Below are 15,847 nucleotides of genomic sequence, written 5' to 3'. Positions count from 1 at the left end.
ACCCAATGAAGTAAATTTAAAAAGGAAATAATTTTACCCACGTTCTGTGTACATTTTAAGAAAACACTGTGTGCTTTTTACGAGTGGGGACTGTGCATTTCTTGTAAAAATGGAAGTTTATTTTGACAACCAAAACTGATGTAGAAGGGTTCATAGCGTGTTATATTTTGACACGTGGGGCCACTGACCAAGTGTATTTGAGGAGTTGGGAATGAGGATGTGTGTAAATACAGAAACATCTTTGCCGTTGTCCATAGCCATTTGTAAAATAAAAAAAAGGCTCAGATTTTTTTGTACAGAAGTATCCCGTTCTAAAAGCATTCCTTTCAACATTCGCAAAACCTTGGTCACTTTAACAAGAACAGATTAAGAATTCTACCAACACATAAGTCTTACCTTACTCTCCCACTGCACTGTAAAATCTGACAAGTTGATTTTACTTTAAAAACATCTAGGAAACCTTAACAAAAATGAACATACATATAACTATTAATCTTAAATTAATGTTTACCTTATATCGAATTGTTAAATTTACTTAAAATTTAGTTATACGTACTTAGTTTTGTGACATTATAGCAACTTAAAATTGACAACTTTAATGAAATCAATCTCTTCTATGTTTGAGCTGCTTCAGTAAACCATGTTTACTAGTTGCAAACTAGTCAATCATCTTTGTATTTTCTTAGACATGTTAAGAAAACAGAACTTACAGATCTCCTAACTTCATCATTGCCAAAACCCTCATTGTCATAATCAAGTAAAGTCAAACTGACTTGGTTTAAAGAAGTTGCCAAACACTCAGAAAACTAGAAAAGTGCTATACAAGTACAGTCCGTTTACGCAGAAATTTACTCAGAAAAAAGGTTATTTCACTTGTCATTTTTAAGTTGCAACAACTTCACAAAATTAAGTAAATGCAGGTGAATTTCAAGTTAACTTAACACTTAGATAAAAAGTATACAAAAATGAAGAATTATAGTTAGATTTACTTTCATTTTTCAAGGAAATTTAAGTACAATCAACTTGATAGATTTTACAGTGTGGATGAAAACAAAGGGATTGAATCAAGGACCTCTCAAAAGCTGACCCAGCTGCTCCACTGGTTAAGCTGAAACAGACACACATCTATTCTTTTCTTTTCTTTATTTTTTACCCAAGGGATTAAAAAAACAACAAGAACTTAAGCCAGCTTTCAGAGGTTTTAAAAAGATATGGTTCCCATTCTCCCAATCCTATCATGTTAATGACTAAAGGTAAAACATCTTCTAGAAGTTGTGTTCAATGTGTGTTTCTTAATGCCTTACTTTTCTCTTGGTGGTTCACTTTGGGAGCGGGAGCCGGGCATGGTGTCAGCACCCTTGGCACCGATGACACCAGTGGGCGGCTGCGTCCCGTCCGGCGGCCCTGCGTTGGTGTTGGTGCCGGAGGTTGGGGCTTGGGACCTGGAGCGGAGTAGCTTCCTGTCCCGTTGGGCCTCACCTCCAGTGGCTGAGCTGTTCGTGGAGGTGCCCAGGCTCCCAGGCCGCACCCCTGACCCCGAAAACCATTCTCCTGATTTAGTGAGAATCTCCTGCTGTTTACGGCACAGGTTGCATACCCACATTACCTGCAGGGGTTGAAAGGACAAACATGATTGCAAGCTGGGTTCAGCAGCATTGAAGAAAAGCATTAAAGATATACTATGCAGAATATTTAAAAAAAAACAAATCTATAGACTCATTTGGAAGTAATTCCTCCCAATCATCACTTATGACCAATTTGAAATGTGCAGCGTATTTTTCTACAGAGACTCTGATCTTAATTTCTATGCTCAGGACTTTTTATGGGCATGCACCCCAACAGCACTCAGGCAAGTCTGAGGCTTTATAAAAGGGTAGCGACCAGATGCCACACTGTAAGCAGCAGGCATTCAAGAAACACAGCACAGAAAAACGCAAATATTTAGAGACAAAATGCAAAACTAAATTATAACTGGGATTGACTTTTTCTTTAACTTTTGCTAGCAAGAGTGTTTTCAAACTGCATAGTATACCTTTAAATAAATGGAATACCTAAGAAAAGGTGGTTAGGCATGCCTGTGACACAAAACACGCACAAATTACATGTAAGACAACACAAATTAAATCATTTAACATATAGCTTAGCACCAAACAAATGCAGCATTGTTAACTTTACAGAAGCAGATACAAGTTCTCCTAGACATTCAAAAGTCTTGTCTGCAACTTTCACAAACACCTTTTATAGCATCTTTCAGCCACCTTCAAAAAAAAGAGGGTATTCCCCCACGAGCTCTCCCCTCCTTCCTTTGCTACAGCTAATCAAACATTAGAGAGCGCTCAGACATGACAGGCTGTGTTGTTTCAACATATCCATTATCTATGAGCGCAGCATGGTGGAGGCTATGGTAAATTCTGCACTGCTGTTTAAAAAAAGAAGCAGTCATGTTTCACCTGCTCTGAGCTTCTATTGCTGTGAATTTTCTGTATCTTTTTACATTGTAACCCATTAACAAAATGCATTAGTTTTTAGATTGATCCATCATGCTCATGTTGGTGATATAATAAAAAAATCACACTTTAAAGGGCTATAAAGAGGACCGTAGAGGGAGAAAAAGAAGGAAAAATGAACTCTGAAGGATACTGTAATGTATACTTATTGCTTTCATCCAAAAGGAGAAAGAGTAAAGCTGCTCTAGAAAGTGCATCAGCTTTGGATATGCAGGAAATGATTTGCTGTTATTTAATCTCAACATTACAAGGTAAGATTGATGTCCACAGTCATGTACATTATCCATTATAACATTGTATTCTCCATTCTCTAAATTAAACATTATAGACAACATCAAATACTCACATGTAGCCATGGCTACTGAATATCACCTCACTCCGACAGCACAAAAACAGGATTCATCTCACTCCGTCTTTATAATCCCAACATAAAGAATAAATCCAAAGCAAAGAGGAAACACGGTTGTTCCTGGTACTCCACTGCAGGACCTTGGTACAGGTTGAAAACAAAACACCTCTGGGACCTCTGGAAATCCCAAAATGTTACTCCTTGACGGCCACGGGGCTGGACCGTTAGCAGTCAGTTTAGCAGTTAGCAGTTAGCTTTCAGCGCGCCAAAGCACATTCATCATGGCCTGATTGAATCCTAGTTGGCGCATGTCCAGACTAATCTAAAGTAAATCAGCTGCCCGCACGGCCCACAGCTGTCGGGCAGCCGCCCAGCCACACACTACAGACTCTTTCTCTCTCTGTCTTTCTCCATCTCTTTACCTCAGCTGAGGGGCCACAGATTAGCAGTGGCTGGTAATCCTTTCAGCCCCTCACCATTATTCAACTCATCATCTGATGACAATACCAGCTCACAATTCACAACTTCTAACCTACAGTAAACCCGTCCTCCCGCCTCCATCCTTCCCCTGAGGCAGAACTACACAGGTTTGAGATTAAGCCCAGATGCCCCAACCCGCTGCCTTCTTTCCCAGTGCATGATGGGATGTGAGCTACTTTATGTAGAGGAAAAAGTGCAGAAACAAATGCATCTATTGTACTCCTTAAATTCTCAGACAAATCAGTCTTCAAATGTGGACACCTATTCAATTTTAAACTGTCATTTTCAACTCTCCACTTCCGGTTATTGGAACTTCTGATTCCGCTGACGATATGATACATTTTTATAAAAACCTTACCTTTAATTTTATCCAAAATGTTGATATTTGAAAGTTTTCAATGATTTGGCCCAATTCAGATGGCACATTTGCAGTAGTGAGTAGGACTGGTATCAAACTTCACCAGCTGTAAGGATGTGGACAAAACGGATTAACTGAAATGTGTCTGTAAGACTAACTATCAAAAAATGTTAAGTACTAAAACTTAAATATCTGGACAGTTGATCCTAAGTAGATCCTGATGTTCGTATTATGCAAATTTCAGGCAATTTCTTTTTTCTTGTTCAGCTGCTCATGTTTAGACCGATGACTGGTTATGTCTTGAAGAAGGTCTCTGATCGAAAGCTTGCACAGTAACATGATTTTTGCATGGATTTGAGTGTGCGGATGTGCTTTTTTCACTGTAGAGCAACGACAGTAAAATACAGATGGACAATATAATGGCTCACCAAACGTGAAGCCAAGACGTATCGATCGCCCCCTGGTGGCTGGCTGCAGTATAGGTCATGAAACCCCACACCCTCAGTTAGCTGATGGGACATGAGCCAAACAAAAAACTCAATGTACACATCAAATTATCTTTCCCAGAGATGGTTTCTGTCCTTTAAGTAGTTCTCATCATGCTGATACATGCTCAGTTGTTCATTTTTCCAAGTTCTAAGTTTGGTTTTAATTACTTATTTAGTGCTATAAAAAGGGGATGCGATTGTCATGATTGACAACCAAGTGTGCCAATTGGAGTGCTCACTATCAATGGCGCTGCTCGCGATTGGTTGTACAGGTGTATGGGTGGGAAGTGGAAACCATGGCTCTACTTCCTGATCGCTATTGTGCAGATTCTGGCTCCAAATTATATCACCAGCACAAGATGGCAACAACTATATCCTGGAAATTTTGGCTTCATTTTTGTATAGTGGGGGGAGGTGGAAGTGGTTTAGAACACATCTAACATTTGTAAGTTTGGCTACATTCTCAAGAGCCAAAAAATAAGTAACCACATAAAGACACCAGATATGGACACAAAGATTTCTCAAAGTACAATATTATTTTAGTAATGATATATAAATTAAAATTTCACATCAGCACTAGAAAACCCTTTAATTGAGGTTCATTTGGCACGTGGATGGCCTATGAGTATCTATAAGTTGCTTTACTGGTTGTTGCCAAAAAAGAGGAGTATATGCTTTAATCCAAAACCTAATCCTTGAATAAGAGCATCATATAGAACAACGCACATCACAGGACGACTGTTCGTGGCCATGTGTGTTCTCAAGTGAAAGAGAGACATTAAAAACACATCTCATTTTCTAATGGCACGCCTCCATGTGTTTGATATGTGCTTTAAAGATAATACTGCAGATGGGGGAGGGCAGTAAACAATAAAGAAGTTATAGAGCACGCGCACACACAGACACACACACACACGCGCAGGATATAATACATATAATCCTTCACTGAAGTGATTGTGCTCTGTGTTCCTGGATAGCGTGACAGATATTGTAGGGGGAATTAATTGTGTGTGTGGGAATGTCAGTGTGTGTGTGAGAGAGTAAGAGTGTGTGTGTCTGTGTGTGTTTATGCACATAAGATGCAAAACCCCCAACCTATAGTGTGTATGACACATGTGTTTGCAGCAGTGCTCGCTGCGGGACCAGCCGGGGCGTGATGTCAGACCCTCAGCTTCGTCGACCAATCGGCTCCGTCCGTCCAGAGGCAGCCCACTCTAGTGTCACCTCGAGTTCATCTCTTCACTGCACGCTGTGAAGCTCGATGTGCTGCAAGAATGTGTCTGTGTGTGTATGCAGATATGTGTACAGTATGTATATATGTAGGACAATTGTGAAACCTTCTTGCCTAGAAGAGTGTGGCGTGGGTGACTGCCTGTAGGCGAAGTGTGTGTGTTTGTGTGTGTGTAATAAGCAGTGCCATCTCGCTCATGTAATAATGTCATCCTCCTTCTGCCTAAAAAAAATGTGCTTCTCCATGGAAACCAAATCACGGAGAGCCAGTGAGAGAAAGGGGGAGAGCACAGTGTGTGTGTGTGTGTGTGTTTGTGTGTCTGTAAAACTGAGAAACAGAGAGTGTGTGTCAGAAGGACAATAACAGCAGAGGAAACACACACAAAAAAAACTGCACAAATGCCATTTAGACTGCCTCGAGTTGCATTTGCTATCTGATATGAACATTAGCATGGATTTCCTCTCTCTCCCTTTCCTTTGCTCACCTTATTTCCTTATAGCCCCTTTTACACTGTCTGTTCAATGCGGGAATTTCACATCATTATTCTGCCTTGCCATTCTTTATAAAAGGTACAGTCATGGAGGGACAGAGTTGTCTCGCCTTTGAGCCAACAGCGGAGGTAGTAACAGCGCAGAATCTACATCTGCAAAAAGGGACAGCCGGCAGGAAAGGTTCAGGAGCGGTACGGGTATGATTTAATGTTTTCACATTGTCTTATGTGTGCAATCCACCGCCATGAGATTCAAAATGCAGCTAGCAGCAGTTAGCAGCTAACTCAATGACAAAGAACAGCACCCAAAAATGTCCACAAAATGGGTAAAAAATTAGGTCCAGGAGCTCCTTACCCTCCAAGCAGAGGGCGAGATAAGCCGCCATGTAACAGGGCCAGTAAAAGATGGTTATTGCCATGTTATGCTGTTATTGTTTATAAAGCCTTGCTGATAGATATGTCACACTAGATAGGGTTCATACATATCTTCAGGGACAAACTTAAAAACTTTTCCACCACTTTTCAAGAAACCATAACCATTTTCCACGTGCCCCACTTGCCTGGCATTTTTCAAAACATATCAGATTCAAATTCTAATTTAAAATGTGATTGGGAAATTCCATGACTTTTTGAAGCTTTCCATGACATCTTGTTTTTAATGACGCGCTGCATGTGAGTTTTGTTTCTATGGCAGCGATATGTCAACATTAGCTAGTAAGCTAACAACAAGCTTGCAATGGTACAGTGACAAAAGCACAACATTTACCAATAACATCCAGAGTCCGCTGGCCAATTTGCTCCCACAAATGGGTTTTTCTGTCTTTGTTGTGATAGTAGCATAGCTAAAAAGCAGCAGCGACATCACCAGTGCCTTTCTGAAAAGTTCAGAGAATTTCAACTACAACCGCCAGGAACAGCCACACAAAAATAAAGGTGGAGTGCTCTGAAAATAGATGCTGGTTGCAGTGTTTTTTCTTCGGGCAGCAGCATGCAGCCGTAGACGCCCATTCCTCTTAGGAAACAACTGAAAAAAGACGCTGGCACACAGGCCCTAAATATAGACGTACGCTGTTATTTTACATATCACGCCCATCACTTTGCTTCCAAGATGCCTGCATGCTATCTAAAGTCACACACTGGAGCAGTATAATGCCGCCGTTGTTCAGTCTTGTGTAAAAATGCAAAAGGAAGCACAAAGAAGGGACCTTGTAGTGGCCCTAGTGCAATTTTTGTGTTAAAAGGGCTTTTGTCTCTCTCTTCCTTCCATGCTCAATCCTCCTTTCCTTTCCTAGATCCTTTATTTCTTTCAGTTCAGTCTCCTTTCCTTCCTCTCCTTTGTTCATTTCCATCCATTTTCTCCACTGAGTTATCCTCTCTCATCTCCTTTTCTTTCCTTTCAAATGTTCTCTTTCCCTCTCTTATCAACCATTTCCTCCTTTCTGTCCTTTCTCTTCCACTTCCTTCACTCTCCTCTTTTAATTTCCTCTTTTATTTTCTTTCATCTCTCCTCACACTCTAGCTCAGCTGACACACCTGGCTGACTTGACAAATGAAGACACCACACACCTGTCACTCATACTTCTCTATCCTGTACCCCTTACCCTTCATCTCCCGCCCCCAGCGCCGCTCCATCCATCTGCTGACAAAATGGTGAAGGCGTGCGAATGCAGCTCTGCCAACAGCAGCAGCTCACGGCGAGAACAGCATTCATTTAGGCCCGAATTGTGTGAACATCAGCTTTTCCTTAAATGGGCAGAATAAATGGGAGCCTTGGGGGCGGCGAGGCAGTTGGTAGGGTGTGGTTGGCTTTCAGTGAGCGTGTGCAGTGACCCTGCCCTCAGCACACACATACACACAAACCCACACCTCGACAGAATGACATATGAGGCAGGGCTGGGTGTAAACTGCCATCGTTCAGGGAATGGTAAATCCTGAGTGGTGGGAAGAAAGACGACCGCAAAAGACATAATGCTCCATTTCCTCTAATAAGGTAGTAGATCAACTCTGCAAGCAGGCTGAATGCATTCAGTGGTGAGGAGGGCTGAGAGGAAAACAGCTGAAGATCGCAGAGAAGATGCTCCCAGTGCTCCACACCCAACAAGTCCTCTAAATTTAACAACAAATACGATACACTGAACTGTCCACCAAAAGGACACATATTAGCATTTCCTGATCTGACGACCCCATCAGAAGTATGACATCATTTACCGTTATGAAAATTTGTACCAAGTGACAATGCAGTGGTTAAGATTTTGTTAGTTTTAAGGAAAAACACAACTCGGCTAGGTTCAGTGAAAGATTTGATTTAGCTCAAAATGTCACTTTTAAAGGTTTGAAAATCACAGTCAGGTCATCAGAAGGAAATTATGAAATTTACATATCATATCAATGTTTCTAAAGTGACGTAGTGTATGAGCTGCCTTTGTCATTGGGAGGTGGTGGGGACAGTGGATGTCGAGACACCTAGATGCCTGTTAAGCTGAAGACTACAGTTCGAGATCAATAAACAACAAAGTGTTTATTTTTAAGAAGTCATTGCTGCATTTCCAGCAGCTTTTCAGCCTCCAAACATAGGAGTTTTTTAGTAAAGCGCTGCTATATTTCAACAAACAAACACTGCATGTAATGTGTTGAAATAACACAATGGCATTGTTTCCATGGTGCCATCGAGTTATTTCAACACATTACATGACACCACTACATGATTCTTTGTCATGACTGATCCCTGCTTAAACAACGTCAAGCCATGGGCCATGGTTAAAATTACAACCAAATAGGCAGTATACAGTACCAGAAATTTAGCATAGGGAGGATGTGGGGGTGATGGATGGGTCAAAAAAACAAAAAAACAAACAAAAGAAAGACAGCACTTTTACCATGGAGACCACCGTTTGTGTCTTCTGTAAGACAAAAAGTCGTATATACGTCCCACTATGTAAAACACAGGAATTTTAATGGAAAAAATGACCTTTATTTAAACCTAACCAAGAAGTTTGGTGCCTAAACCAAAACCATGTTGATTTTGGATTATGAATTGTAAACCTGAGAAGCAGATCTATTTTTTTTTTTTGATGAGACAAATGAGAGAAAAATGTTACATGAAATCCTGTGTCGAGTTATGGAAGCTAGTGGATCTGCAGTATCTGCAGTGTGCATAATGGTGATGCAAAGACTTTCTATAAATCAAGCTAAACTGGGGCATTGTTAAAGAAAGTGCATTGTGTGACTATGTTTTTTGTCTCATCAGACTTCTTTTTAGTGATGTCGCCACTTTGTTATAGTTATTAACCTGGTGATTACAATGTCATCTTTATGTGATGTAATTTGACAGGAATCATGGCCAAAATTATGGGACTTTCACTTTTCACTCATGACTTCTCAGTAAGGGTGATAATAATAGCATCTGTAATAGTATTACAAATCACTCTGCAAACATTAAAGACTTGTCTTGAGTTTATTGCTATTGGCTTTCGCCAGATCCAGTCAGAGAGGTCCTATTATTAGACACACAGGCCGTGGCTGTGAAGGGATATTGTCAGCTCTAAAATCAGGCTCATATTTGTGTCTAGCCCAAGAAATGTGTGCAGTTGCATGATTGTTTGAGGATAAATATAAAGGGGGCAGACAGTGAAATAGGGGGACAAGAGTTAAATGTAGATGCATTCGACTAGACAGACAAAGGGAACAAAGAGTGTTACAGAGGCTACTACAGATAGAGTGGTGTATGAGAAGAGAGGAGTGAAGTGTGAGGAGGAGGCAGAGGAGGAGGAGAGAGCAGCGGGTTAGTCATCTAGTACTGAGGAACATGATTGAGATTATGCAGTGCATCCTCCCTTCCGGTAAAAAGTGCAGTGTCAGCTTGATGCAGTAAGTGAGCAAGACTGTGTGGCTGTATCAGTGTGAATCTGAGCGTGTGTGTCTGTGTGTGTGTGTGTGAGTGGTAAATTTTAGGCCATGAAGTAATTCAAACCAAACAGGGTACCAAATATTTTTAAATCAACATAATAAACAGGTGCAGACAGACTCCTAAAAAGCAAAAATGTAACATGTGCATGTACATCACATAAAAATAGTAATATAATATGTTTAAATTGCATAAGCAGTGTTTTAGCACTTTAATGTGTATGTTTCAGTGCTGTATGTATGCTGTGTTTTTGTCAAAAGACAATAAAAAGGTGTTCTGGTGTAAGTTGTGCCTTGAAGTATAACTGATTCACACATTTGCTTCTCTAATATGAGATATTTCTACACAGCATTTATAGGTCATTCTGAAACTAGTAAATCACAGTTGTGTGTGTGCGTGTGTGTGTGTGTGTGTGCGTGTGCCAGGAGCCAGCGCCTGCATGCTATCCACTGGGAGGCAGTGCTTCTCTACAAAGGAGACAGATTGTCAGCGGTTTGTTCAGTTTCTGGAAGCCATCTGGAGCTGACATTAAACACACATAAACAAACACTCAGCCATTAACAAGCTATAGCACCAGCAGCAGCAGGGCAGCTTGACAGAGAGGGCTATGAAATACACATCAGCTTCTTCACACACTTCAGAGCTAGCTTAGCCGTTCTATCACACACTGGAACTGATTGAAACCACTGCGATTTAATGATGAGCTCTGTTTACAAAGAAATCCAATGAGTGACCTTTAGTTCCCAAACTGATACTATAATTATGGCTGAAACATTAAGTAACTGCAATCACATTAAGTATTGCACGTCATGTCTTAAGACAGCCCAGTTGCCAGAAGAAAATGTTGGCATTGTATGTTTCTGCAAACCATGCATATGTTACATTTGCATCATATAAACATTTTTATACTATATGAACTGACTCGGTAGGTGAAGGGCATGGTAGCATGTCACCTAGGTGAGATGACTGCCAAGCTGCAAACCACTGTTTGAGACCAACAAACATCAAAACTGGAAGTGTTTTACAAGTCATTACTGTGTTTCCAGTGGCTTCTCGGCCTGCTAACGTGGGTGTTTTGTAGCAAGCCGTCGCTGTCTTTCCAGCAGGGATAGTGTCACGGAAAGCTGAGAGCTTTTTTTTTTTTACAGAGACATCACTGAGTTTCAAGTCAGGATTGTTTCCCCTAAAACAAGTATTTTAAGCAAAAGCATTTTGTTTCTAACCATAACCAAGTGTTTTTTGTGCCCAAACCCAATGATATGTTAACCACAGTGTTGTTGAAACATAACATGTCAATGTATATGCTTTTTAGGGGGTTTTTCCGTATCCACTGTGTTAGAATAGGAAATTGTGATTTCCCTTTGTGATAATGGGCCTTAGAAATAAAACTGCCTTGACTTAATGTATTGGTGGTTTGTATAAATGTACAATTTCAGCATTTTTTCATGCAACTGGGTTGTTTAAGAGCCAGGTAAGACACGATGTAGGGACAATTGGGCCTGCCAGTGGCAAAATGAAGCACTTCTAGCAGACCTGAATTGACGGTGCACAATTGCCCATGGAATTTGTTTTGCTCACTCTCTCTCTCTGGTCAAATTTCAAAAAGTGTTGTTTTCCCAACCAAATTATCACCTGTGTTAAGATGTGTAAGTTTTTGTTTTGAATCCTTGCAAAGTAGTTGTTGCCCCAACATTTCGCCACCTAAAAGTGCCATTGCCTCCAGGTATTTACCATAAGCAGCACATCAAAAGCCTGCAAGAAGGACAACTTTTCCCTTTTCTACTTTCGACTTATTTTCTGCTTTATCTGGATGCATAAGCACAAACAATGAATCCTCTTTCTGACAATTCTTGGGCTCAGCGACATCCCGAACTAAAATTCACTGCCATTCTCCTCACCATTCCTGTCTACGTCTGAGCTCGGCAGTAACAACACTGTGGTGACATCTTGCAGCGACCAAGCATTAAAAGGGAAGTGGACAAAGTGGAACATATACCTGGGCCCCTCCCGTCTCCCCATGGCAAGGCTGGACTGGTCTCAAACACACAGGCAGGGAGAGCATGCACAGGCATTCATTATGCATTCAGATAAATGGTCTGTAGGGTAGAGTGCTTTCTTATATGCATGCCATCTGAAGTTCCAATCTCCCGTCCCCATTTTTGTCAAGGATTTAGAACAGTATCCACTGGCCCCATTTCAGCACAGCCATGCCTACAGCCATAGGAAGAGGGGTCAGGATGGGTCAGAGGGGTCAGACGCCCTATGTTCATGCTCGCTCTGCCAACCCGTTGATTTTCAGGGTCTGCATTCATTCTCAGAATTAGAGTACTAATGCAGGATCACCGGCCCGCTGCCCTGGGGACCGTTTAACCACAATTATAACTAAAACTGGGTCTGAATTCCTGTTCTGATGCTGTGAATGAGCACAGACCCAAGTGTGAAGGGAGAGACATTAGAAGTGACCCATGCAGCAAAAATCCATCACCCAGCAAGCCTTACCCTGTCCTTCACTATGAGACACTTTGCAAGGGGAGGAGACAGACAACGGACACAGAGTTAGTCAGGGTTTACACTGGAGAGAAAATCCTCAGAGGACACAACAGCTCCACCCCAAACAGTACAGTAAACGCTCTGAGAAATCAGAGTTAACAAAAACCGTGACCTATCAGGGACTCCCTCTGTTCAGTTAAGTCAGTAATCCATAAGTGGATTTGTACACACACACTGGCTCCGTTCCAATCCGATAGCTCGCTCTCTTGCATCTGATATTGTTGGTTTCTTTCTCTTTTTAGCCGGTATGTCCGGCCAATATGGAGGAAACTAACCTTTCAGGGATAGAAATCAAGCTGCTGTGAACAAACAAGAGAGGTCTCAGCTCCAGATTTGAATACAGCCAGCGTTTTTACCTTCAGGTGTCACAAACATCACATTTACAGCACAGAGAGAACACAAAAAAAGATGCTAACCACTTTGTCCTCCTTTGTGGCATGCAGTCCAGGTAGCAGTGAGCATTGAGAAAAGTGACGGTGGAAGTGGAGCAAGAGAGGAAAGGAGAGAGAGAAATGAAACATAAAAGATATATAAGAATAAAGATGCAGAGAGGGTGAGTTTGTGAAATGGGATAGAGGACAGATTGTGCGTAAAAAGGGGGAAAAGAACAAACAGGAGAAAGAGGATGTGGTGCAAACATTTGTTAATTACATTCTGCAGAATTGATACTTCATATTCAGTGACATTGTGTGAGACGGTGGGGACAACAGTATGTGAATGTATGTGAGCACTGACATGTTAGGCTGCAGCAACATGCATGACCCAGCTTGGCATGACCTTGGCGTGACTCATGACCTGTGACGATATTGGGATGTATCACAGCTCCTCAGCACAGAGGAAACTGGGAAACCGAAAGCAACATGGAGCACATTCTTCCGCTTTCTTTTACTAAACCTGTGTCAACACACCACCGGAGAAATCCCAGTCTTTTCATTTTCAAAATATTTTTTTCATGGCTAATGCTATAATGTAAGCACTTTATATGTTGGTGTTTCAGCAAATTAAAAAAAGTTTTTGAATTACCATTAGGGTATAATATTTGATCATGTTGACTTCGGGATACAAACTAAGTTCAACAAGTTGTTGTTTTTACTTCATATTTAACACTGACTGCTTAAAAAGACAGTTCAAAATTAAAAATACATATTTTTCTTCTCATCTGTAGTGCTATTTATCATCTAGATTGCTTTGATGTGAGTTGCTAAGTATTGGAGATATCTGCCGTGGAGACGTCTGCCCTCTCGCCAATATAATGGAACCAGACTCCACTCAGCTTGTGGTGCTCAAAGCGCCAAAAACTACATATTAAAAAGCAATGTCTCCTTCCAGAAATCATGAACCCATTACTCAAGATAATCCACGGATGTTGTTTCTTTCTCCCGAACCTCACCTGCCAACCATATCACCGCACAGAAGGAAGTGTGCATCTACTCATGGACGAGAGACGCGTGCTTGTGACTCCGCAAAATGAAAACACTAATGGCGTCCTAATGGCGACCTTAGCTAGCTCAGTGGTTCTAGGTGAGTTAGCAGTAGATACACTAAAGTTTTTTTTCAACATTTACATACATATTTTTTTTTTTTGAAAGTGCTCCTTTACTGTTTTTCAAAGCACGTTCTTAATAGTGAGTTGGATGTAAGTAGCACTGCAGGCGAGGGGGAGAAATATGCATCTTTGATTTTGGGGTGAACTGTCCCTTTAATGAATATTGTGAATAAATGTAAATACAGTGTGATGAATGAATTAATCTATTATTTCAGCTCCCTCTTTAATAATACAGTGTATTCATGGTAATGTCGGGCAGGGGCGAGGTTCTGTGGCCTAATCAGTGTTTGGATGGCATTTACTAAGCATGTTGCTGGGATGCCTTCTGCAGGGCACAGGGCAGCACTGCACAGCCATGTCATCAGTAATTGATGAATTACTCCAGTAAGCTGCTTAGAAACAAATACAGCTTTATTGCCTACATTTTAAAGCCAGTTATTTTTGGTTTTTGCAGTTTAACAGAGCCTTTTTAGCGCTGTAGTGATCTAAAGTATGTCAATGACAACTGATATTAAAGTTTCTTTCAAAACTTAATAGTTTTAAAAAAGGCTTTCATAGGAGTTTATTCTATACGCTCAAATAAGGCTCAGTAAGACTTTTGAGGTGTTCACAAATGTAGATGTTCAGAAATTACTTCTGAATGTTTGGTCCTTTTGTAAATCTGTGGAAAACTCAGATTTGTCCTGGTTACAGAGAGCAAAAAAAGGTGATGACTACAGATTCCCTTCTCATGGGTTTCTCACATCATAACTAGGAATGATAACCATTATTTAATCTTCACATTTTCGGACAAGAAATCTAAATATCTGATTGACCTTTGCTTTTTTTGTGGTAATACAGCATTCTTTCTAAATGACATTTGTTACTTTTTGGGATACTCAAGTACCATTACTAAATGTAAGGTTGTGTGTCCAAATAGGTTCTTTTTTTTCTGAATGCCTGGATCTTTTTTCAGTTTCCTCCAATGAGAAGAGAGGGTAAGGCACTGTCGTCATCACTTTGGATGCCACTAACCATTAATATCATTATAGATTAATCTGATATTATTTTCACGATTAATCAATTAATTGTTTAGTCCTTACAGTGTCAGAAAAAGTAAAAAAAAAATGCTCATCACAATTTTCCAGAGCACAATGTGATGACTTCAGATTACTTCTTTTGCCCAGCCCACAGTCTAAAGCCCTGAGACTCAGAGAAAAGCAGTTCATTCTCACATTTAAAAAGTTGAAACCAGAAAAGTTTTGCTTAAAAAATGACAGAAACTATTAATTTATTATCAAAATAGTTGCCGATAATTTTCTTTTGATTGACTAATAAATAAATTGCCGAATTGTTGCAGCTCTAGTTGTCACTGTCACTCTTTTACAAGCAATAAATCATATGTTGCAGGACATGTCACCCTGGTAACCAAGGAAACGTAGGAGAAGCTTGCTCTCGCCATGTGTATCTGAGCTATATGATATGTTGGACAAAAACCATCACCATCAACCAAATCATCCAAATATGGTAATATCTTGTACAAGCTTGTTGTAGTCAAGAACAACATCTCAAAACCTGGACAAATGAAAGCTTAACCACCTGTATGGCTATATACTACCCATACCTCTGCCTCTAGATACTACTAGATAAGAAAATACACCTGTTTTAGGGTGGCTAGATTTATGTTCAGAAGTTTAAAAGCCTCTGTAGCTCTGGCTTGCCTCTTTACCGACTGTATGTAGCTCAGTCATATGTAACTTGCACCTGATAAAGCAAGCTGTTGTTCACACACACTGAATTTATATTTTATACCTCTGAACAAAAGCACACAGTGTTTTTTAATACAGTGTTAATGTCTTTATAAAAGGCAAACTGCTAACCAGAGGAAAACACAGTGTGCTGCTGATGCGGGCTAAATGAGCACACTGTAAGCAGGAGAAGGTTTTTATGTAATGAAACAAAGCT

At 40.5% G+C, this 15,847-nt stretch overlaps 1 protein-coding gene across 5 annotated transcripts in view; it reads right to left on the bottom strand.

The window, feature by feature from the left end:
- rims1b (regulating synaptic membrane exocytosis 1b) overlaps window positions 1-15,847 on the bottom strand; it is an 82,988-nt gene that overhangs the window by 41,776 nt on the left and 25,365 nt on the right. For 4 of the 5 annotated variants that reach the window (XM_042484361.1, XM_042484363.1, XM_042484364.1 and 1 more), the window contains exons 3-4: window positions 12,774-12,785; window positions 1,305-1,606 (exon numbers count right to left, since the gene is read on the bottom strand). In XM_042484361.1, coding sequence (XP_042340295.1) covers window positions 1,305-1,606; window positions 12,774-12,785 — 314 coding nt within the window. The remainder of the gene's footprint in view (window positions 1-1,304; window positions 1,607-12,773; window positions 12,786-15,847) is intronic. The other variant, XM_042484362.1, reaches the window with a different exon arrangement.

This window comes from Plectropomus leopardus, chromosome 4, assembly GCF_008729295.1.
Source record: "Plectropomus leopardus isolate mb chromosome 4, YSFRI_Pleo_2.0, whole genome shotgun sequence".
Taxonomy (NCBI): domain Eukaryota; kingdom Metazoa; phylum Chordata; class Actinopteri; order Perciformes; family Serranidae; genus Plectropomus; species Plectropomus leopardus.
Note: the sequence above shows the minus strand (reverse complement) of the source record. Positions and strands in the feature narration are given on the sequence as shown.